Source organism: Cryptomeria japonica, chromosome 8 (genome assembly GCF_030272615.1).
Source record: "Cryptomeria japonica chromosome 8, Sugi_1.0, whole genome shotgun sequence".
NCBI classification, from domain to species: Eukaryota; Viridiplantae; Streptophyta; class Pinopsida; order Cupressales; family Cupressaceae; genus Cryptomeria; species Cryptomeria japonica.
Window position 1 is genome coordinate 16133626 of NC_081412.1, and position 23581 is coordinate 16157206.

General features: G+C 33.5%; 1 protein-coding gene across 1 annotated transcript in view; it reads left to right on the top strand.

Moving 5' to 3' along the window:
• LOC131048794 (probable fructokinase-7) overlaps positions 1-10048 on the top strand; it is a 139625-nt gene extending 129577 nt beyond the window's left edge. Inside the window, exon 7 of the mRNA XM_057982862.2 lies at positions 9643-10048. Coding sequence (XP_057838845.1) covers positions 9643-9777 — 135 coding nt within the window. The 3' untranslated portion in view covers positions 9778-10048. The remainder of the gene's footprint in view (positions 1-9642) is intronic.
• The last annotated feature ends 13533 nt before the right edge of the window (positions 10049-23581 follow it).

The window sequence follows — 23581 nt, forward strand, 5'->3', positions numbered from 1 at the left end:
CAAGTCTGAAGTTGTGCCCGCTGCACAATGAATCATGTACCTATGAGTGCTCTGTATGTAGTGCAAGATGCGTTTGTAGCCTTCCAATGAAGTTCATGTGGCTTTGTCATAAAGCGCAAAACAATGCCAACTGCAAATAAAATGTTGGGGCGTGTATGAGTTAGGTAGATGAGGCTACCAATAAGTTGACGATACAAAGTGGCATCAACTAGTGGTGTGGAACATTGCACCTCTAGCTTGACTCTAGAAAGAAAGGGAGTCGGTGTAGGCTTACAATTAGCCATGTGAAAACAAGCCAAAAGATCAAGAGCATACTTGGGTTGTGTGAGTGAGATCCTAGAAAAAGATTGAGTGATCTCAATCCCAAGAAAATAGTGTGAGAGACCCAAGTCAGTTGTGGAAAACCTATCATGCAAAGTAGTCTTGAAGCTCATAATGATTTATGAGTTAATCCTTATTTCTACAAGCCTTTGAGCTTGAATGTGATGCATTTGGTGATGGTATAGGTTCCGTCCTAATGCAAAATAAGCACCCAATTGCCTATGAGAGCAGAAAGTTGAGAGGTGGAGAGAAGAGTTAATCTATGACAAGGTGATGCTTGCACTCAAGCATGATTTGGACAAGTTTAGGCAATACCTTGTGGGAGGTAAGTGTTGTGGCATTTTCACACATCGCTCCATTGCGAATGGGGACCCCCACTTTTTTTTTGCTTAGTATCGTAGTTGTCTTATCTTAGTCGTCAAGCTTGGCAATAGTTCGAGTATTTAATCTCTTGCTTGTGAGGGGATGCAATGCCTTTTTCGTTAGGATGTGATCAAGTCGGGCAATCTTGCAGCGCTCAGGCCCCCCTCTAGACTAGTTTAAAGTCTTCTCATCTCTAAGTGCTCAAGTGATAGGTGAGAGTAAAGGTAGTCATTAGGTGATGCTTCACAATGCACCTCTAGGTCAAATCAAGGTGAGTCTTAGGTGTGATGAGTAGTCAAGTGAGTTGGACACCCTTAGGCCAGGATGAAAGTTCAAATGCAGTGGTGATTCCATAAGTGCTCAAATCCACGACTTGGATGCCTTTGATCAATGTGAGTCAGTGACATGATGGAATGCAACATTTATCTTTCAAATCCACACTTAGGATGAAATGCTCAACCATTCAATGAATGAGGTGAAGTGCTTGGTGAAAGTGATTTTGTACTTATAATAATTTTGGAGAAGCAATGCAACACCAAGTCAATCTTGTAACAATACTATCTTTCACTTGGTGAAATTGATGAACTTGAGAGATGAAAATGAGTTTTGTCCACCACCTTATGAAATCCACGCCCAAGCAAAATCCACGACCTTGCTAAATCCACAACTCATGAAAATCCACAACCCTCCAAAATCCACAAACATGAGAAATCCATGACTTGGAGGTAGATGGTGGCAGTTTATCCTTGGGTTGAGAGAATCTACAGCCTAGTGAAGGTAAGTGTAACATCCATATGCTTGAGTAGATGAGCGCCAAGTGAAGTGAGTTCACAATGTGATGAAGTGATCAATGCAATCAATAACTTGGAGGTGGATGGCAGCAAGTTTGTCCTTGATTTCATAAAATTCATGATTTGATAGAGGAGGTTTCCAACATGATGATGTTTGATCTAGTAAGCGATTAAGAGTGATGAAGGAGTGAAGCGATCAAGGCAACAAATGACTTGAGGAAGGCAACTGAACTGTCCATGGGTCTCCAAAATCCACGACCCTAGGAAATCCATGATCAGCAAGAATCCACACCCTTCTAAAATCCACGACCAAGGTGAGGTGTGAGTGTGACCAGCAAGGAGACCTAAAAGCACATTAAGCGATGGAATTAATTAAATGTTGATAAACAAGTCGGCTTCCTAGGAATGTGAACCATCAAGGATAAGGTGCTTATAAAGAGGACAAATGATCATTTCATTTGATCATCTCAAAAAAATTTCGGTTCATGAGCAGATCGATCATAGCAATCTCCATCAGGGCAAAGACAATTTAATCAAGTTGTAGGGCGAATTCAGTCAAGGTTAGGACAGTTGAATCTAATATCACAGCGATTTCCGTCAAGCAAGAGGAAGCAATTCAAATCAGAAGCAAATCAAGGAGAATCAGACATAAAAAAAGATAAATCAGACATGGAAATCAGAGATCAAGTCACCATTTTATCATCATTTAGGATGCATATTAGATTTGGGGGTTGGTCAAATCTGTCTATATCATATGTGTTTGATGCTATCCTTGTTTGTTTTGTAGGCAATGCATGAAGTGATGGTGGATGCAAGTGAAAAGAGCTCAAGCGATGCATAGGGATGATAACCAGCAAGGCAGAGGAGGAACATCCAGAGATAACTTCACTAGCAAACAACAGATTGTAAAGAGAGAAGCATGGGACGATTGAATGATGATAAAGGACATCTCAGCAGCTTGCAGAGGTCAGGGTTCAAGGAAGGATATCAGCTAAGCCAATGAAGAGGTGCAGCTCATGATCGGATGCAAGACTCAGCAAAATGGTGAAGGGTTCGAGATTCATTGGCATAGAGAAGGAGGATCAGCTCCATGATGACAACTGGTGCAAGTGAAATGTAAGAATGAAGGAACTCGAGGACTAGAAGTATGAGATATTGATCAAGGATCAAGCATAAGGTGAATTCCCAAGTATAAAGAATGATAAGTGAAAGTGATCAAATCAGATAAGATGATGCAATTTGGGAATATCTCTCACCATCGTCTCATTCATCATGGAGCAATTGAAATGTTGAGTATCAAGAGATATTGGTCAACCACAAACACTTGTGATGAGTTACAAGTATACTGAGGTGGTGACAACTCATCAATCAAGGATGAAGCAATCAAGGTCAACACGTCCAAGTACATCGAACCTAGTTCATTCAAGGATGAAGCAAGTGACACTAGTCACTTAATCAAATATTGTTTATCTTACCTAACCTCGATTCCTATTGGTTAGAATTCAATGTTGGACATGTGTCCTCAAATGTAATTTTATCATTGGTCAAGCATTAAATGTAATGCAAAGTTAGTTATAACTAACCCTAATTAGCGTTTCATTTGTAATCTTGACCATTGATTTGGATTTGATCTTGGTCGTTCATTTGTAAAGGGAGCTCTATATAAGGCTTGCTCTCCTCATTTGTAAGGGTTAATAGTTAGTAGAGTTGGCAGCCAGATCATTAGCAGGTAGAGTAGAGTAGGAGGAGAAGGCAGAAATTGTTGCCAAGCTTGTAAATAAACAACCTTTTCATTGAATTCATGGTGGAATGTGTTGTTTCTTCTACATATTGCACGGTTTCTTGTTGGATCCTCATGTTAGATGAAGTTCATTGATTGTGATGGAGTAATGTGTGGATGTTGATAATTCCTTGGTTCATACTAGTTGTGGTTGGATGATTTTCAATTACAATGCATGTAATGTCCCATCTTTCCTAGTGGTCACTCAGGAGACAAAGATTCACCTGTTACCCATCTTCGCAGGTGAATTCAATGGATAGGAGATGTTTGCCTAGCAAAGGGGATTCATAGTTAGCCAATTTTGGCCTTGGACAATTTATTTTATAAGCACTTTATGTTATTTTATTTCCTAAGTCACTTTTTCTAAAAATAGACATAATTATAAAGTGACTTTATTAAGTTGAAATAAAAGTTCAATGCAAAAACATAAATTGACCCCTTTTGCACGCCTACCTAGGCAAGTTACATTTAAATTAAAGTGGGTCCATTTAATAATAAAATATGACCCTCTATAATGTACGCCCAAGTTGAGGAGAATATGCTTTGGGAATCTTAGCATTTGGAAACCTAAATGTGGTGCCTAGGGTTGAAGGTTAATAAAAAAGTGTGTTGAAGGCTCTCATTTTGGCATTCGATGTGTAATGTCCCCCTTTTGATTACCTTAGAAGGCTGGGGCGATTACCTAATTCTGTCTTCTTACTTTATCAAATAATTACAATTAGAATCAAGTAAAGATGTTACACAAGATGCCTATTGATATTTCTGATATATATGTATGGATATGTGCAAAATTGATGTTGAATGAGTAGCAATGTCTGATATACACTGATGGAAAATGCTATGAATGTTTACTGCTCTACCTTTTGTAGTGATAAAGAATTGAAACTATGTCTATACACAATATGCTTGTGTAAACGATATGTATTGCTTCCAACAGTAGGATTGCTATATCTGATATATCTATTTGTATATGCTATGATGACTGTAACGCTATTCTAGATTACGACAGTAATATCTTGCGATGAAAATGAGCTATGTCTGCTATACAAATTGATTGTTACATGCTCCGATATTGGGCCTTCGGCTTTGCTATCCTCACGCCTTCCAAGTTGGAATTATGAAGATATAAATAACTTTGATGATGTCGTTTTTTATTGGCCTTTGAGTGCTTGCGTTAATGTTGGTGCCTTCTTTAATTTTGAATGTGTTCTTTATGCAATTGATTCTTGACTCGAGGTCAAATGCTCAGATTGAGCTATCCAATAAGATATATAAAAGAGATACAAAATCCACCATGATCAATTGGGAGATTGTGAATGCTCTCTTATATCGTGCGAATGATTGCCAAAGGATATGTCTTATGCCTCTATTCTTCTCTTACTAATAGCACCTTTTCATTATTGGTTAGATTTGTATTCTAATCGCACCTATTCACAATGTAATTGATTAGCCTTCAAATTCAGATTGATCTGTCTTGATGCTTAGTCACACCCTCTTCCATTATGATTAACTCTCATACTAACAAGCGTTGTTTGTTAACTAATCATCTTTTCATACTGATTGTGCTTAATAATTAATATTCTTAATTGCCCGTGTTTGTACTTAAGATTGGATAGCAATCCAATCATCATCGATGTGGAATTTGTTCATACCTCACGTGATGATAATAGTAATCATCCTTAACTTCTTCAGAATCGGTATTGCACACAAATTTCTATCCCGATGAATTTTTTATTGAGAGATCCTTTAATACATTGTTATCATTGATGACAAACCCATCACTAATTATTAGTAATGTTCCTTATAATGTCAATGATGTTCTAGATCACTTAATCCTTGTCTGGCGGTGCTTCGTCATGGTGCGATAACCATCTTTGCTAAAGATTCGATTAATCTTCCCTTCGAGGTGTTAATTATCTCTCTATAATAATATTGACTATTGAATGATAACCAATAGCTAATAGTCAGTTTTGCACCAGCTTGGATATTGTTCTTTTCATCGCAATGGATTCGTGCCTTAGCCGAGTATCATCATATTCAATCTTTGAAGTATTGTTATCACTCTCGACCTATGTTAGTCATTGTCCATTAATTCCTAATGGATTTTGCTATTGATCCATCTCCCACCGAAGCTTGGTTCAGTCTTCTTCCTTTCGATAGTTATTGTGGTTCTATGATATATTCCAGTCGCTATCTCATTCATTTTAAGTCGCTTAATGAATATTATATTTTATTATTATTATTTATTTATATTATTATATAAAAAATACATATATATATGTTTATTTATTTTAATTTCAATTTTATCATTATTATTTATCATTAAATTGTGTTTTAAAGTGGGGACATTACAAAGTTAACCAACATTCATATGTTCCATGGTCTTCCTACAATATAGAATGAACAACATGAATGTGAAGGTTGTCAGTTGGGAACGTTACATTAAAATAAAACAATAATAATAAATAATAATCATAACAAATAATAAATATTAATAATCATATATTAAAGGAAAATCGTGAAGTCTCATAAATGAGACGATTTTCCAATATTATTAAATGTTAATTAACAAATGTTTTAATTATCATCTTTATTTAATCCCATGTCCAAAGAGGGGTTATGACACGATGATTCATATCTTTTGCATTCTCTGAGAATTAGAGCTCTACAAATTCAGAATAGCAGCGGAGCTACATTGGGGAACAAAATCTCCTCAATACTAGGTGAGCTTGGATGAGACCCCAAGTCTCAGAGCTAAGGAATTCATCTAGAATTCCTGTTTGGGCTACAATAATCAGACTTTATCAGCAAATTGTAGACCTGTAATAGCAAGGAGATCAGCTTTGGGAAGCAATCAAAGGCAGCCACAACCTTTTGCAGCACCTACGTGACCTCTCCTAGCAGGCCGTACCACTCTGGAGGCATCTGGGACATCAATTAATTCATATAGCAATGTTTAGGGTTAGAAAAAGGAAGGAAATTCATTATTAGCATTAGCAATCAGCAAATAAAGTGATTTATCAGAAATTAGGCAAATTCAGTGATCTTGCCTGGGAGCCTGATAGAACTTGTAGCAGATGTACTTATTTCTTCAATAAAAGTTTTAGATAATTTTAGTAGAAGTAAATAAAGCACATTGGAGGAATTGAAACCACTTGGGCGCTCCTAATTTGCAATCTCTTTCAGTTCTATGAATAAAACAAACATTTCCAGGCATGGTGTTGGACTCCTGGTATGCCTAACGCATTTCTGATGTCTTAAATCTTCCAAATTTGAAATTTATTGTTGGCTGATATAAAGATCAGAATTCTATCAGTCATTTATTTTCTTATATGTGCATTCAAAATCATTCATTCATTGAAAGCAAAACAAGCATTAAACCTAAACTAAATTCCTGGAAACAAATGCAAGTCAAAACATCCCCTCAAATTCCAATCAGCAAGCAGAAAAATTAGAAAATTTCAGTTCAGGGCAGAAAGGGGATTTTTCAGTGCATAGTTAGCTTGAACCTTAAAATGTGCTAAGTTCAATTGTGGATATATTTATTCAAGTTGCACCAGTGTATTGGGTATTTGGATGAATGCTCATGCTATGAAAACCTTTCATTCCCCATGGAAGATTGCACCAGTTTTGTTAGTTGTTGGCAACATGGCGAAGCAAAGCTCGGTTTAAGGAATACTTTCATCCAAGCATGATCCAATGCTATCATTGATCTTAGGAGTCGATTAGATTTCTCTAAACCCTATAAATCCCTTTTGTCTTTTTTTCAAATCAAGTAAATCTCCATGTTCCAGCAACATTTAAGCATTCATGTACAACGTAAGCCCCCCTTGGATTATCAACAATCACATCAACCATTGAGACTATCCACACGTCAAGAAATGACATTTGGAACCTTGGAGTGACCTCAAGTGATCACTTAGTTCAGCATTTGAGGAGATTTTGTTCAAGAGAGGATAAGATACCTTGGTATTTTATTCTGTGTATGAAGTGCATAAAATACACATCAACACACTCCTTTCCTTTTGAATTCAAACATATGACCTCCATTATGATACATGCATACTTACCATCATGGCAACTGATGCTGCACAATGAATGTTGTTGGAAACCAATTCAAAGGACGGACCCTTGTGGTAGGTGAATTAGATTATTCTGTCACAAATTGGAGTTGTTAGAAGGATAATTACATCAACAGTCTATGGTAAGATAAAGTTCCTTTGTTTTTCCCCTAAAGGCTTCTTCTCACCATGTGCAAATACTAATCATTTTTTACTAGCATGCATAGCCAAATTTTGTATCTTTTTCTAGTTCTTTTCACTGTAACTTTTCTGTACTCATGTTTACTAAGTCTATAATTCAAACAATTAGCAAGAGCGTCAATATCATTTTTTTTTATCTAAAGTCTTTGCACATGCTAACCTTTCTAAGAAGGCTTTCTCTTTGTTTATTGTTTACATGATCTTGAACACTTTTGTAGGAGTACTTTCAGTTTTATGAAGGCATCTCTCATTTATTTGTGTTTGAAGTTTGAAGTTTGTATTTTGTTTCTTTAAAGTATGTTTTATTGGATGCAAACTAGGCCTTAAAATTGGCGACCTTGTCCCCTAGCATTTTTCCAAAATGACAGGAGGGCAGGGACATCCCTGGTAGTCTCCATTTTTTCTGGGGACCCCGAAACATCTCTGAAATGGCTCAAAAAAAAGGAAATGTTTCTAATACAGAATGTGGTTCTATTCATAAGCGTACGATCACTAATAGAACATTTTTCGTTTTTAATATATTAGAAATTGATAATATTTCTTGTTAGGTTGACTACTTTTATTAGACCATCTACATATAATTAAGTATTCAATATCTTACTACTGATTTAGATAGCATGGTACTACTAAAACATGGCATCATTACTCATAATATGTCATACTTAGCCAACCTTGACGATACTACCCTCAGAGTTCAGGAAAAGAATAGTTCTAAGCTCGAGTTATTATGCAGATTCTTTAAAAAAGTTGTGCATTATCTGTTCAAAGGGTGATATGTGAGGCAGCTTATATGAATTATGTCTCATTATTTATGCAATTAAAGCAGCACATTTGTCAATCATAATAAAATCGTAAGCATGTTGTAATTACATTTAAAGGTAAAAAGTTAAATGTCATTTGAATGAGTCTAATGACAGTGGAGTCTAAAATTAATTTGAGAAGTTCTCATTATTCAGTTAAAAATTCAACATTGTGCAGGTAATAGATATAACTCTTTCAAAGTTTACTGTAATGAGGATAAGAGCTTTTGAATATATTGTATATTAATTTTTTTTTGGCATAAATATTCACATCACTCTATGAAGAAGAGGAAAAATAACAAAATGAGCAACCAACATGATGATAACAATTTAGTACACAGAAATATTGCCATGTATAATTAAATTTTTTAGATATTTTTGATGGAGGATCTTATATCATCTATAATATTGTTTTAAGTTTTAACTATCTGATATGAAAACATGAATCTTAAATTAAAACCTTTAGAAATTGAAAATAAATTTTTTTATGAAAGATATCCATTCTATCAAATTCACTCAAACTGTCATCCGCAAAATGCATCCATCCCCATTCCCGAAATGCCATGGAATATAGGTTGTAAACAATACAAAAGCATTCTTGAAAGGGCAGACAAAGCCTATTTTGATTCTCTTTCTTAGGAACTATAAGCAGTACTCGTAAACATTAATAGTGAATTTCGAAAATTATAATGCATAGTTTTAAACATTAATAAATATATTACATTTTGTTTCAGTTTCATTGTGGGGATCGGGCATTTTATCCGTCGCTGTAAAAGACCCACTATAGATATTCTTGATGCATATAATCGTGTTATGGGCGAATGGAGATTTGTTTATTTTTTATTTTTATTGGAAAAATGCAAAAGAATTACAAAGTTAAGACAGTCGATAGACTGTTTGATGTTAAAACTTAGACACAAAGCAACAGAAGTTACAACCATAGCCTAAAGGCTGAGACAATAACAATGTGCAGCAGCGGCAATAGAAAAGACATACAATGAAGAATAGAACCACAAGACAGCAGCAAATCATGCAAATGGAGATTTGTTTATGTACAAACCTCCAACGGATGCCTTGATGCATTTAATGTAGTGATGGTATCTATTAAATGTTGGACCTGCTGTTGCTCCATATAAGCACTGAAATATTTTTTAACAGCTTTTCTTGAAAGACCAATGTGTATTAGTAGCGTCGTTCCTAATATTGATAAATTTCTTGATATTAAAACCCTCCTAATTATTTTTATTTGATTTCTCCTACTTCTTGTCACGTTCTCAGACTAGGCTATTGTGATTTAAATCTTATACTTGATGATGCTGTGACAGGATGAAAAGCGTCTTAGAGAAGCGCTTAAGTTTGCGAATGCTTGTGGCGCATTAACAGTCAAAGAGAGGGGAGCCATACCTGCTTTGCCCTCAAAAGAAGCTGTTCTGGAAGCCTTAGTTAAAGTGGTAACTTGATTTGTATCACCAAATGGCAAACAACCACCACGACCGTTATTGTTGTGGGCTGAAACTGGAAGCATTGTGTTTCTGAAGGGGCAAGCTGCACAAAGGTGTTTCTGGTGTTTTGAGAGTCCCATTAGAATTATCTGAAATAATTATTTTGCGTTATGATTTATGGCAGATTACATGTATGAAACAAATCCAAGAGCTTTCCATTTCAATATAACTTCGTCTTTAAGATACGCTGTATACTCCAGATTCAATATAATTTCAGTCTTTGTGTTAATTTTGTTTGAAGAAATGTACTTGTATCCTTGTAAATTTGAATTTATGTTAGCAAAGTTCTTCATGCTAACAACTTGCATCGGTAAAGTATAATCATATACGTATAAGTTAAACGACACAGTTGCACTAACATGAATTTAGTATGGAATTAAGGTGTCTCAATCTAATTCATTTCTGATATTGTATGTATTTATTTATTAAATGTTTAAATTGTATTATTTTTCATCAAATTTTGTCATCTAGTGTGACATAGCACAATGAGTTGTCTTCACATTGAGAGCTGACATGGAACATGACAAAAATGTATTTTGTCTTTATATGAGAAAGTAGGTGTTCCACTTTGGCAAAGATATTTCGCCATGTGTTAGCATCTTATAAACCTATGTAAGTCATCATTGTATGATGGATTCTTATGATATGTTGGACAAGTGTTAGAAGGTATCTTGGGTTATGACGAGTTGTAAGAGAATCAGTTAATTGAGTCATTTATGACATATTCTCTTAGAGATATAAGTGTTGTCATATATGACAATTGTAAGGTGCATAAGAGTATATGTCATACCTACTATTAGCCAAAAACAAGTACCCAAGTTTGGAGGTATATGAGAGAGGGTGGAAAATAATGTACAAGTGTCATTTGCATGCTTATAGTTGGTTGGAAAATGTGACACAAGGATTTGCATGACCCTCTTTTGGCTTGGTCTAGAAGCTACTTCAAACTTGTTTCTCTATATAATGTATGTCTTCTAAGTGGGTTTTAAGCGAGGAGTAAGAAAATTGTTCTTTGCAGAGTTATGTTGTTGGTTTTCCTCCAAATGAGCAAAATGTAGACTCCATGTAAAGGCAATGAGGCTGTAATTGTATTGTAATAGTTTGTTGCAAATTAATACATTGGTTCGATGCTTTGGAGTGGGGTTTTTTTACTTAAAAGGATTTTCCCCATGTATATTGGTGTTTCTTCTCTTCTATCTATCCTTCTTCTATTCTTGTTCTTTCATGTTCTTAAAGTATTGATTTGCATGTCATTATATTGTTGAAATTAGTTTAGATTTGCTAACTACATTCTCTTTCCTCAAAGGTTAATGGATGATAAATTAACTATGCATATTTTTGCTTTTAATGGCTTAATAGTATGTGCCTGCATGAAGTTATTGAAATTAGATTTTAAAGAAAAAACGTAGGATGTTGAAGGTGCATACTGGTTCTTAGATGGGTTTCTAGGTTCATTTTTCCCTTTCATTTGGTACAAAGCTTAGATCCATGTTTTGCATGTGCATGTATGTGAGTTGTGTGTACTTGCATGTGCATTGTGTGTATTTGCATGAACTTGCTTGTGTGTTGTATGTGTGTGCATGCCAATGCATGTGAATTTCCATGGTGTTTAAGGTTTTGGGTATTTCTTAGTTTGTGATTTCATAGTCTGGCAACCTAGAGGGAATTTGTTTTGAAGGAATCAATTGATTATTAATTGTTGTTTGAGTGGAAGTTTTGCAGTTGATCTTGTTTTCGAGATACAACAAGCATTCCTAAAGGATGGAGAAGACAAAGTTTAATGGAGTTGATCATAGGGTCGTATTTGATTTAATATTGATCTGGAAGCTCCTATTTGACAACATATTATAACCCTCATGCATGGCTATGCTATTTCATTATGTTGTTGTGTGCATTAGAGTATTCATGTTGGGTTTCTATTTTTTTCTCCCTAGTAATATGGAGAAACTTGCCATGGCTATGGTTTGATGTGCTTATATTGGGTGCTTGGTTTTAGTCTTGACATTAGAAGGCATTGTTTCATTAGTTTGAATGCATGTAGGTTATGGAGTTTATCATTGCATGATCTAGAAGCTTCTAGAATAGCTTAGTTCCTCTGTATGCATGTACTTTATGGTGGTTATGGAGTTGGCCAACAAGTGGGCTTGGACTTCTTGAACCTCTTCTTCCTTTTGGTTGGTTGTACTTACATGTTTCAGTTTCATGTTGGTTGGATCTAAGGGCTTTGTAGATTTTCTATTCAAAAATCAAAATCTACAGTTATGCTTATTTGTGTTATTCCATTATTCTAGTTTAAGTATTTTGGTATTTTTTGGACTGATGGGTCTTCTAGATGGTAAGTGGTGGATTTACATGTGTGTTAGATGATACAGTGATTTTACAGGTTTTACACGAGTAATCAAAACTTGTGGTTTTGTAGATCTGTAGATAAGCTATTTTTTAGATTACGATTCTTTGGGGATATTATTGGAAATAAGATAGTTGTAGTTCTGCATGTATGTCATGTGCATGGTACGAGGAGGTTTGTAGCTTTCTTGATGAGGAAATGTCAGTATATGTGTTGCTACTAGTTATTTATGGGTAGTGGATTTGGTATGTATTATATGTTTTAAAAGCTTTTGGACAACCTATTTCCTCTAAAGGTTTTATAGTTTTCCCATTCTACTAAAAGTTGTGGGTTTGTGTTGATTTTGAGTATTCATGGATTTAGATTTAGACAGAGATGGTTTTGCAAGTTTTGCATGTTAATAAAAATCCGTGGTTTGTAGATTTGTGGGAAAGATTGTGTTCATGCTTTTAGAGCTTTCTAGATAGAGACATTTTTTTTAGATTTGCAAGAATGCTTTTATTTCCTTGACTATGGTACTCAGTTGTGGATTTGTTTGACAAATCAAATTTGTTGGTGATTCGGTTTTTTTGTCTTAAAATTGACATGTTATCCTCTTCAATATCCTAGTTTGTAATTTACTAACGTGATGATAAATTTGCATGTTACAATGTTTAGATCTACGAGCTATGTGATTGGTAGGTATGCACAACCTATCGATTACAGTGGGATGATTCAAAAGTGGATTGTTTATATCCACCAGGTTTGATTCAGTGTTGATGCCAACTTTGGTAGTTGGCTTTGTCTATCATCATTTGTATAGTGGGGTATGTTACTTGGGATGAGAGGATGGATGTTTTTTGAGTACCTAGATAATTAGTTGTTGGGACTTGCAGCATATTGTTGTTTATCTTCTAGTTTTGGAGATCTTGGTTCTACTTATTGTTGTTATTGCAAGTGTAGTTTTTTTATTTTGTTAGAATCGTGGATGATTTTCGTTAAGAGCATGGTTATCATGATGTCATGTTAAGCTTGGTTATTTTTCAGAGTTACACATTTCAATGGGAGCTTTTGATAGTGATGGTTTATCCCCTTGGTTTGGAAATCGTGGTCTTACTTTGGTGATATTGACATATTAGTTGCATGTGTGTAGACTTGGATGATCTTTAGATCATGAGGTGGTTGGTAGACTTGGGATGCCTTAATTTATTTTCAGATTTGACATTACCAAAGTGGGAATTCTTGGATGTGTGAGTTCATTGACAGATTGGTACAACGAGCTCAGAATTGTAGTTTATGGGTTGACATTTTATTGGTATGATTTCTACTAATGTTTCAAATACCTTTGAGGTATGGATGATTGGATGGATTAGCAATTGTTGTGGTTTCTTTTTCTATTCATGTGGGTTTTTTGGTTGGATGCTAACAACCAGTTGTGGTTGTTCTAACCATGTTTGAAATATTCGTGTTCAATCTTGTTCTAGAAGAAATGTTTTGAACTTCAAAGTTGTGTTCTAGTAATAGGTTTGAAGTTGAATACATTGATGCTTTTGTATATCTCGTGAGCATAGTGGAATTGTGACAACAATTTGTAGCCCTTGTTATCACTTGGATTTGATGCTTTTGTCCTTTGGATTGATATCTCATTGGAGCACAAAAGCATGTTGGAGATTCATGTGGTTTCATGGATGGCTATGGTGCATCTCTTTGTTTGGCCCTTTGCAATTAAATCTTGTTTAGATTGGTAATGGTAAGGTGTTTGACAAGTGGGAGAATGTTGAGAATTAAGGTGTCTCAACCTTAGCCATCCCTGACATTGTATGTATTTATTTATTAAATACCTAAGTTGTATTTATTACTCATCATAATTTTTCACACTAGCATGGTGAGTTGTCTTCACATTGGGAGGTGACATGGAACATGGCAAGAATTTATCATGTCCTTAAATGGGAATGTAGGTGTCCCACTTTGGTAGAGATATTTTTCTCTGTGTCAACGTCTTAGAAACCTATGTAAGTCATCATTGTATGACAGGTTCTTATGACAGGTTATGACAGATTCTTGTGATGGGTTGGACAAGTGTTAGAAGGCATCTTATGTTATTATGAGTTGTAAGAGAATCAGTTAATTATAGTCATTTACGATGGATTCTTTTACAACTATAAGTGTTGTCATATATAACAATTATAAGGTGAGTAAGAGCATCTATCATACCTATTATTAGCAAAACACAAGTGCCCAAGTTTGGAGGTATGTGAGATGGGTTAGAAAATGATGCACAAGTGTCATTTGCATGCTTATAGGTGGCTGAAAAAATGTGCCACAAGGATTTGCACGACCCTCTCTTTTAGCTTGGTCTAGAAGCTACTTCAAACTTGTATTTCTTTATATAATGTATGTCTTCTAAGTGGGTTTTAAGAGAGGAGTGAGGAAATTGTTCTTTGCAAAGTTATGATGTTCGTTTTCCTCCATAAGAACATGATGTAGACTTCATGTAAAGGCTATGCACCTGCAATTTTATTGTAACAATTCGTTGAAAATTAATACATTAGTTTGATGCTTTAGAGTGTGGGTTTTTTACCTAAAAGAGTTTTCCCCACGTATATCGGTGTTTCTTCTCTCTTGTCTATCTTTCTTATATTCTTGTTTTTTCATGTTCTTGAAGTATTGATTTACATGCCATTATGCTACCAAAATTTGTGTAGATCTACTAACTGCATTAAATATTATGTTATTGCATCAACATTTGTGGGTCTCATCCAAAGAGCATTACATCATCATCAACAACATCAAGCTTTGAGGTAATATCATTGTGGTTCAGTGTAATGCTTTAGATTTCATATATATTCTATCTATATTCATTATAGGGTTACTTCCAAACCTAGGGTTTGACTAAGGCAAACTCCTATCAACCCAACACCATTTTTACTCTCTTGTGTGTGCAAGTTACAAGTTTAGTAGAGAAGGATTACAATTTCAAAAAGTGCAGACTGACACAAAGAGAACCATACTTTGAAGAAGCAGAAAGCCTTGAACAATGTGGCTTAGCCACATATTCCAACACTTTTTTCATGAAATTTTAAGGAGATATTTTAAGAGACATCTTAATCCCGATTCTATTATTGATATTCACAATCGACACCTTTAGGACTAGGATAACTAGCCACATAGTCCAACACTTTCAGGCTCGAATTTGAGATACAGGTTCCTTTGTAATTCCTATTTCCAAATCTATACTTAGGAGTCTACATATTTGTTTTGTAGCTTACTATTTATTTGTAGATGGAGGAAAGGTCTTTCTTCTCCCTCTTCCCAAACTCATTCTCAAGTTATGGGTGAAAGGTCAACTCACTCTTAATATGGGTTGTTTGTAATTTTTCTCATTTGGTGCAAGTGGCTTGTTGATGGCATGCTTCACTTTTCCCTTAGTGCCTTCTACTATAAAGGGTTCAACACCCTAGTTTGCTACTTAATTTATCAAAAAACAAAAAATTATAATGTTGTGGTATTTATCCAATTTCTATTTCAATCATACTAGCAAATGTATCAAGAGGAAACCTTTATGCTAGAATACTTGTCACAATGTATCACATAGAAGTTTCCTTGAAGATCTTTAAGCTGCCAAAAAAAAAATCAATTTAAATAGACATCAATTAATAATACAACTACCTCCCCATGATTTAGAAATATACATTTCTTTAAAGGTGATAGGACTTGTAGGAGTTAAAACCCTAGACAATCTTCAACTATTACAATCATTAGAATATGTAGAAACCTTTTTTTAGTATAAAATAAATTGGTATATCTAGCATTTTATTTTCTCACTTAGGAGTTCGCAAAATTTTGGTAGAAGATAGATCATAAATTGGCATGCAAGATTAACCTAAATCCCATGAAATGCACTAAACATGTGTTCAAGGTAGGTGTGAGAACCATTAGAGTTGGAACTCAACTCCCACATTAATGATTGCATGATCATCTTTATTCTCCTCCATCAAAATACATGTGAATACCTACTCTTTAGATAAGTAATGTGGTTTACACACAAAAAAACCTCTTGGATTGAGTCAAATTAGGTTATCAATGGCATCTTGGGAAGATTAAGTGAGTTACAAAAATGATTTTGTGGAAATGTAGAAATATGGGGTTTCAAGCTTGTTGATATTTTTGAGCTATGTCGAACTCCATTTTCTTTTTAGGAAGTTTGGAACCCCACAAAGATGTTGACACTTTGTCCTTTTAACAACTATTAGAGAATTTAATTTTTTTGAAACCTTGATGACATTTTGTGATTTCACAAATTTACAAACCTATCATCACATAATATTTACAACCTTCAATTGAAACCTTTAGCTTGAGTTTTTTTAGGGCTTACAATCAACTTGGAGCCTTTGTTGTCATTGCAACAACTTTTTGAACTTGCAAATTCATGATCAACCTTAGAACTTAGTAACCTTCAATTCAAATTTTGATCTTAAAATGAACCTTATTGAAAAATTTAAAGGTTCGTGAACCTTAAAAATATTTGACCCTTGCTTGTCAATACTTTGAGAAATTTTAAAAGTTTAAGTGTGAAAAATGAAAGGAGGACCACTTGTCAGGGACTAGGGATAGGGAATACACCATAACCCATGAAGAAAGTTAACAAATAACAATACCTTCACATTATCGTTTTCAAAAAATATATTTGTGAAAATGATTGGGAGTTAGGAGTTGAGGGTACCAAGGAATATATATCTAAAGTATTCAAACAAGGACAAGTTCAAACTCACAAGCAAAAAGGTGACTCAATGTGAAATGTTAGGGATCAAGAGTTGGGAATACTTTATAACCCATGCTACAAGTATCATGTTAGAGGTACCCTCAAATCATAGCATTTGAAAAGATATATGAAGGGAAATATTAGAAGTTGGGGATGCCACAAGGAATACCAACAAAAGAAATTAAAATTGTGTCTTTGAACTATAAAATGATGTAAAATGTTAGTGTGTAGGGATTGGGAGAAAGCATGCCAAGATGAGAAAATTTGAAATATTGATGAGGAAAATGGAAAAGGTGAGGGTTGGAGGAAAGGCATGCTAGGATGAAAAACTTTTAAATCTAAAAAAAATGTCTAATCCTTAGGAATTGAATGGATGGCCTCCACACTTTAGCTTTTTGGACTTTTGCAACTTTTAGCACAAGATAAGAATATGGTGAATGTAAAGAAACAACAATTAGGAAATTTGACCAAGTTTGGAGTTATCTCTGATTGATTATAGATGATGGTAAAAAAGAGGCCAAAAGCACAAGAGGATTGGGACTCAAGAAATTTCTTGTACTATGAATTCGAGTCCTAACATTAGCTCTAGTTTGGAATGCGTGTCTCTTATAGGCACAAAAGGAATTTCGATCTCTAAGAGTAGGCCACAAAAATAGATGACAAGGAGGTGACTGAGATAATTGCACTTCATTATAACCAACGTGTGTCACCATTGTCTAAGGGAAAAACACATGCAACATAATACATGCATGGTAGAACTCATTACTTGCAAGAAGTAATGCTTAATCCATGGGTACATTAACTAATAGCTCTATGGGAGCTCTAGTTACTATCACGAGGTAGTATGCACTATGATGATGCTACAAGCCATATTTTTATTTGATTAAAGAATTTGAGTAGTAGCCCACAATGATCTTTCCACAACAAATCAATATTTGTCGACACATGCATTTGATAGTGCAACTTCAATTTTCTTTGTTGATTAACCTTTATTTGTTTTTAATATTAAAAAGAAACAAAACAAGGGTGTTGACCCTGTACATACAAACCATTCGTAGGCAAGATAAAATAAATGCAGGAAATCAAGGTGCTGACCCTTTATAAACCCAGGTTGAACTTGCCATTAACAATAGGTGAGAGGACCATTGTTAAAAACAAAGGCCAAACAAATCTTCAAAAACACACTAGCAAAAAGCTAGGATCCCAACTCAAGAGTGGTTTATTTGTTAGCTATATAGAATGTCTAGAATACATTGTTTCTTTAGAATTTTAAAACCATGTTGAAAATGAGAAGAAACTAATATCTAGTCAAATTTAGGCATTTCAATGGCTAAAGCATCCATTGCAACATCATTTGATCTAGCATTCCACATGAAGACCATGTCATTATCTTGGAAACCTCTTTGAATATTCTTCTTTTTAAATGGATGCTTCATTGTTTGATCATATGATAATATTTTTCCATGTGCCTCTATTCCATATGCATTTACTCCTTTTAGTTGTACTGTTGTTATTGAAATGGTGATGAAATAAACCATAGGCATATTACTCCATTGTTGAACAACAATAAAGAACAACATAAAATATTGGTTTGTTTGGGATTATTTTACAATGACTTCAATGGATTTTTAAAGCCTTCCATTTTCTTGTATCAACCCAACTATCCTATTCACCAACTCCCAAGAAACTAATATTTAACTAACTATTGACTAACATCTAATTATTTATTTATTATATATAATCTAAACTATCTAACTAAAGAAACATTAATAAATCCAACATTCCCCCCTTATTACATGACTTTGAACAAAGGATGGAACATTGCAAGAGTTGATCACAACAACCCTTTGGGAGATTTTTATAAAGCACCTTCACCAATCCTCCTTTCTCACCTAGGAAACACCAAACTAACTCCATAAATGGATCTTCTAACTATAAAACTTGCAAACCTTTTCACAATATGAGAGAACATAAAGTATCCCCATCCTCGTACAATGAGAGGGCGACTTTCCTTTGAAAGTGCACATCTCCTCCAAGTGTGTCAGATCCCTCCTTAGTGTTGCACATGAGAGAACAACTCTCCTTTGAGAGTCCATATCTCCTCTAATTGTGTAAAATCCATCCTCTACTGCTATGGACACAATCCCTCCTATGCTATACAAACTTCAACCAATGTAGATAAATCAAATGAACCCACAAGAAAAGCCTAGCTCCCTTGCTCCTTGAAGGGATATGAATAGAAAAGGTGTTTTTCATGCAATGAATAATCCCTAAGTGAGAAGCTAACTTAGGATGATAGATCCTCCTACCTCCATTTCCTCTAACTTCCAATTGATCCCACTGTACTTTATGCATTTGATGCTACATTAGAATCTTTGATAGCACAAGCATGTGAGTCTTTGGAGGTTCCAGAATTACAAGTATTTTATGATATAATGCAAATGAGCATTATAAAAAAAACTAAGATATCGGATTCAACTAAAAATACACCTTTAATAATCACTTTTCAATTACAAAAACTCTATTACTCCAAATCATACAATTTCAATAAAAAATATTTCTCCATATTTTCTTTTATATATTAAAAAAGGTAAATTTAAGATGAATCCCTCAAATGTAATACACTTTTACCTTTCTAAAATTAACCACTTATATCTCCCTATTAATTTTGGCAAATATAATTTATCTCCCTAACTTCTATGCTCACACTTTTTTTTTTTTTTTCCATGTGAAGCTTTATGAGATCAATTGCGAAATGTAGATATATATCCTTATAACTCATTAATTAAAAAAGTAAATCAATGCACTTCACCTTCGAAAATAAGGTGAATTGTATTGAATTCTCATTCTCCATATGAAATTGTCCTCCAACGCAGCTATAAGAAAAAAAGATTCATTTGCCTTCTGCGAAGTTAGCAAGTCTATGGCTTCATTTCCAACCAGATAGCCTGCGACAGGAGATCAAATATTGTTTATGTTTTCACTATTGAAATCTTCAAATGCATTTGTAATGGTGTTCACAAATAAACTATCATGTCACTTCTCCGTGACAGATTGTTTTGCACTTTCTACAAATCGCTAAGGTTTTCTTAGATTTTTTGGGGGTTTTATAGTTCTATTCTTCTACTTTCCCCAAAAAAATAAAGAATTTTAAATTTTTGCTGAAAAATGAATGACGTCGTAATTTTAATGGAACCATGTTAAATTGAAAAAAAATTATCATTTAAAAAATGTTTTCCAACATCCGACACATTACCTCAGTACTCATTGCAGATTGTTCAGAAACTCATTCGCCTTCATCTTCCTTCATCTTTTCAGAGGAACAGGAATAATGAATTCTTTGACACCATATTAAAATGGCGAGAAAATAAACAATACGCTGACTATTCCATTGTTGAACAACAATAAAGAATTAAAAACAAGTGTCACATAGTGGCGAGTACTTGTGTTGTTTTTAGTATAGTTTTAATAATAATTATGTTTTAATTTATTAACTAGAAAATTTTTAAAAATTAAATTAAATTAATAAGGAAAAAAAATATTTTTTAAATTTTTTTAAAGAATAAGTGATATATTTTTATATTTAATTTTTTCTAAAATAGTAATATCATAATAATAATTTTATACTAATTTTAAAATATAATAATAATAATAATAATAATAATATGTGATATATTAAAAAATAATTTAATATTAATAGAAATATAATATAAGATGGTATAATAATATTGTAATTTTAATTATTATAGTATTTTTTTATTATTATATTATCTTACATAATGTATTTTTGTTATTATTTTGAAATAATTTATAATTTAAATTTTAAAAAAAGTATTATAATTCTATTTAACATTTTTTTAAGGAATGCTTCAATTTTAATTTTTGGGATAGAGGAAAGCATAATATATATATTAAAATAAAAGATTATATATGATAAAATGTTTTAGATCCACGTGATAAAATTAAAAAATATTTTATTCTTATATAAACAACCTTTTTATTTATTAAATATTTATCTTATTTTAGTTTTGAATTTTTAAAATTATTTAAGACTTTTATTATAGATGTTTCATTTGCTAAAGAGTTAGTTTAAGTAAATAATTTTTTTTAAGAAAATAAAATAAATTTTTTTTTAAGTGAGTAAAATAACTATAAATAATAGTAATTTTTGAGTAAACAATGTAAATAAATTAAAATTATTTTTCAAAAATTGTAAAGTAAAAAAATTAAATCGAAGTAAAGTAAAATATATCTATTCTATAATTAAATGAACTTTCAATGAATAAATAATTATTTGTCAACATGGACAAAGTTAGAATTTGGATTACATTTAGAATTAGGGATTACATTGAAAATAACATTAGATGATGTAGAATGAATGTCTCCTTTTTTCAAATGTGTATTTATTTTTGAATTTTTATAACAAGGTAAATGTACAAATTCTCCTTACAATTAGAGTTATGATAAACTTTAGAGTTAGGGTTAGGATGCCATATCAATCCAAAAACATAATTTGATACCTTAGTTTTTTAAATTTTACAAATGAACCTTCGAATTCAAAATAACATTAGCTGATGTAGAATGAATGTCTCCTTTTTTTCAAATGTGTATTTATTTTTGAATTTTTGTAACAAGGTAAATGTACAAATTCTCTTTTTTTTCAAATATGTATTTATTTTTGAATTTTTGTAACAAGGTAAATGTACAAATTTAAGTACGTATAAGATTAATTTAATTACTCAAAGCAAATAAAAGAGTGTTGGATGAACTCAAGTCCGAGAAACCCGTGTATAACTAGGAAAAAAGTATTAGCCAATCGTTTACAAGAGAATTTTTTTTTTTAATTATAAAGTTAACAAATATGCATGTATACTTTAAAATAAATTTAAAAATTTAAAAGAAAGAATTTTTTTTTTTTATGATTGGTCAAATAATTTTTTTTAATAACTATTTAAGCATAGCAAAAAAAAATTCATTACAAGAATATTGCCTAACGACAAGTACTAATAACATAAAATATCAATGTGTTTGAGATAAATTCTTCCATTTTTTTGTATCAACCAAACTATCTAATTTATGAAATAATTTTTAATAAACTAACACTAAACTAATTATTGAAAAAGGCTATGACGGCCACTTGGTGGAAATGCGCTTCTCATCAACATTATACGATTGAGAAGAAATCTGATCAACCTAGGAGCTTTTCAGAGGTGGTTGCTAAGGAACTACAGGCTCTTGGGGCTTCCTCTCTGGATGTCACTATGCTTGAGTCTCCTCCTGAAACCCCTAATGTGAGATTGGATGGGCCTAAGGAGGCTAATTCTGGCGATCGCACTCCGGCTCTTAATTTTGATGGCCTTTCTGACATGGCCATGCCGACAGGGAAGAATACAAAGGATTATTCTAGGACTGTGGCTACTGGCTTTCATCCATAGAATAATGGTGGGCTAGACTGGCAAGACATGGCAATGCAAGTGGAAGAGGGTTGGATTTTTGTTAAGGGCAAGAAAGAAAAGTTCTCTAAGCCTCCATTTGACATGACTCTCCGCTCCCACAAGAGTTGCTCTAAAAGTAAATCTTGATGGTTCTTGTTCAGGGTTGGTTGCAGGTTGGCTACAAACTGTCCTTTTTGCAGCTGTGTGACTGACTGCATGTTGTTCTTTTTAAACATTAAACTAATTATCAACTAGCATCTAATTATTTATTTATTAATCTAATCTAAACTATCTAACTATAGATGTAATAAATCCAATAGTTGTTTAAGAGATAGCATCATTTGTTTCTTCTTGAACATATTGCAACAATTTGTACATAACCATATTAGCTTCTATTGCACAAAATAACTCAAATCGACTCTTATCAATAGCTTCTTCAAATGTTATCCTATCAACCCATAGTGCATAAATTTATTTGTCTTTATGCAATGAATTGCTAAGAAGTATTGATGCTCTGCAAAAAGGATTAGAAAATCTGTTTGATGGCAACACACACAAGAGCACAAGAAACAAACGTTAGTGTTAGCAACAAAAGATTATCCTAAATAGGCATATCAAGAGAGATATTAAGCATGAAATAGAAAGCATATAAACATAGAATGAAATAGCTAATCAAGATGCTCATAGTTGCTCCTCCCTTGTTCCTCTCCTCTCCAAGTCCCAAATGAGTGTAGCTCTCAGTAGCTTTTTGCACTATGGATGCTTATGGAGGATTGAGATTTAATATTAAGCTTCAAATATGAAATGAAAAGCTAAATACTATGCTATTGATGCTAAAATGATTGATTTTACCAAAAAGACAAGATTTTAGTTATGCTATGCTAAATGCTCTCTAAAAATGTCTATAGCCTAAATGCATACAAGTTTTCAGGATCTGGATTATGAAGGAATGGGCTCTATTTATAGGAAAAATGGAGCAATGGATGGCCAGGATTGAAAGGTTTAATCAAGGGTCAAGCTTGAAAGTTGGGGATCCATGTGCACAATTTGCACCAATGAAATGGTGACAAGTGTCAACATAAGATTGGGTTGAGAGAAGAGGTTGGAGGCATTAAATGCCTGAGGAGACCTCATGGTTATCTAGAAGGTAAGGGTCAAGCCTAAATTAGGATTACCCACTGGATTAGGAGTTAATGCAAGGATAAACCTTTGTGCAAATGATTAAGAGATAATCATAGT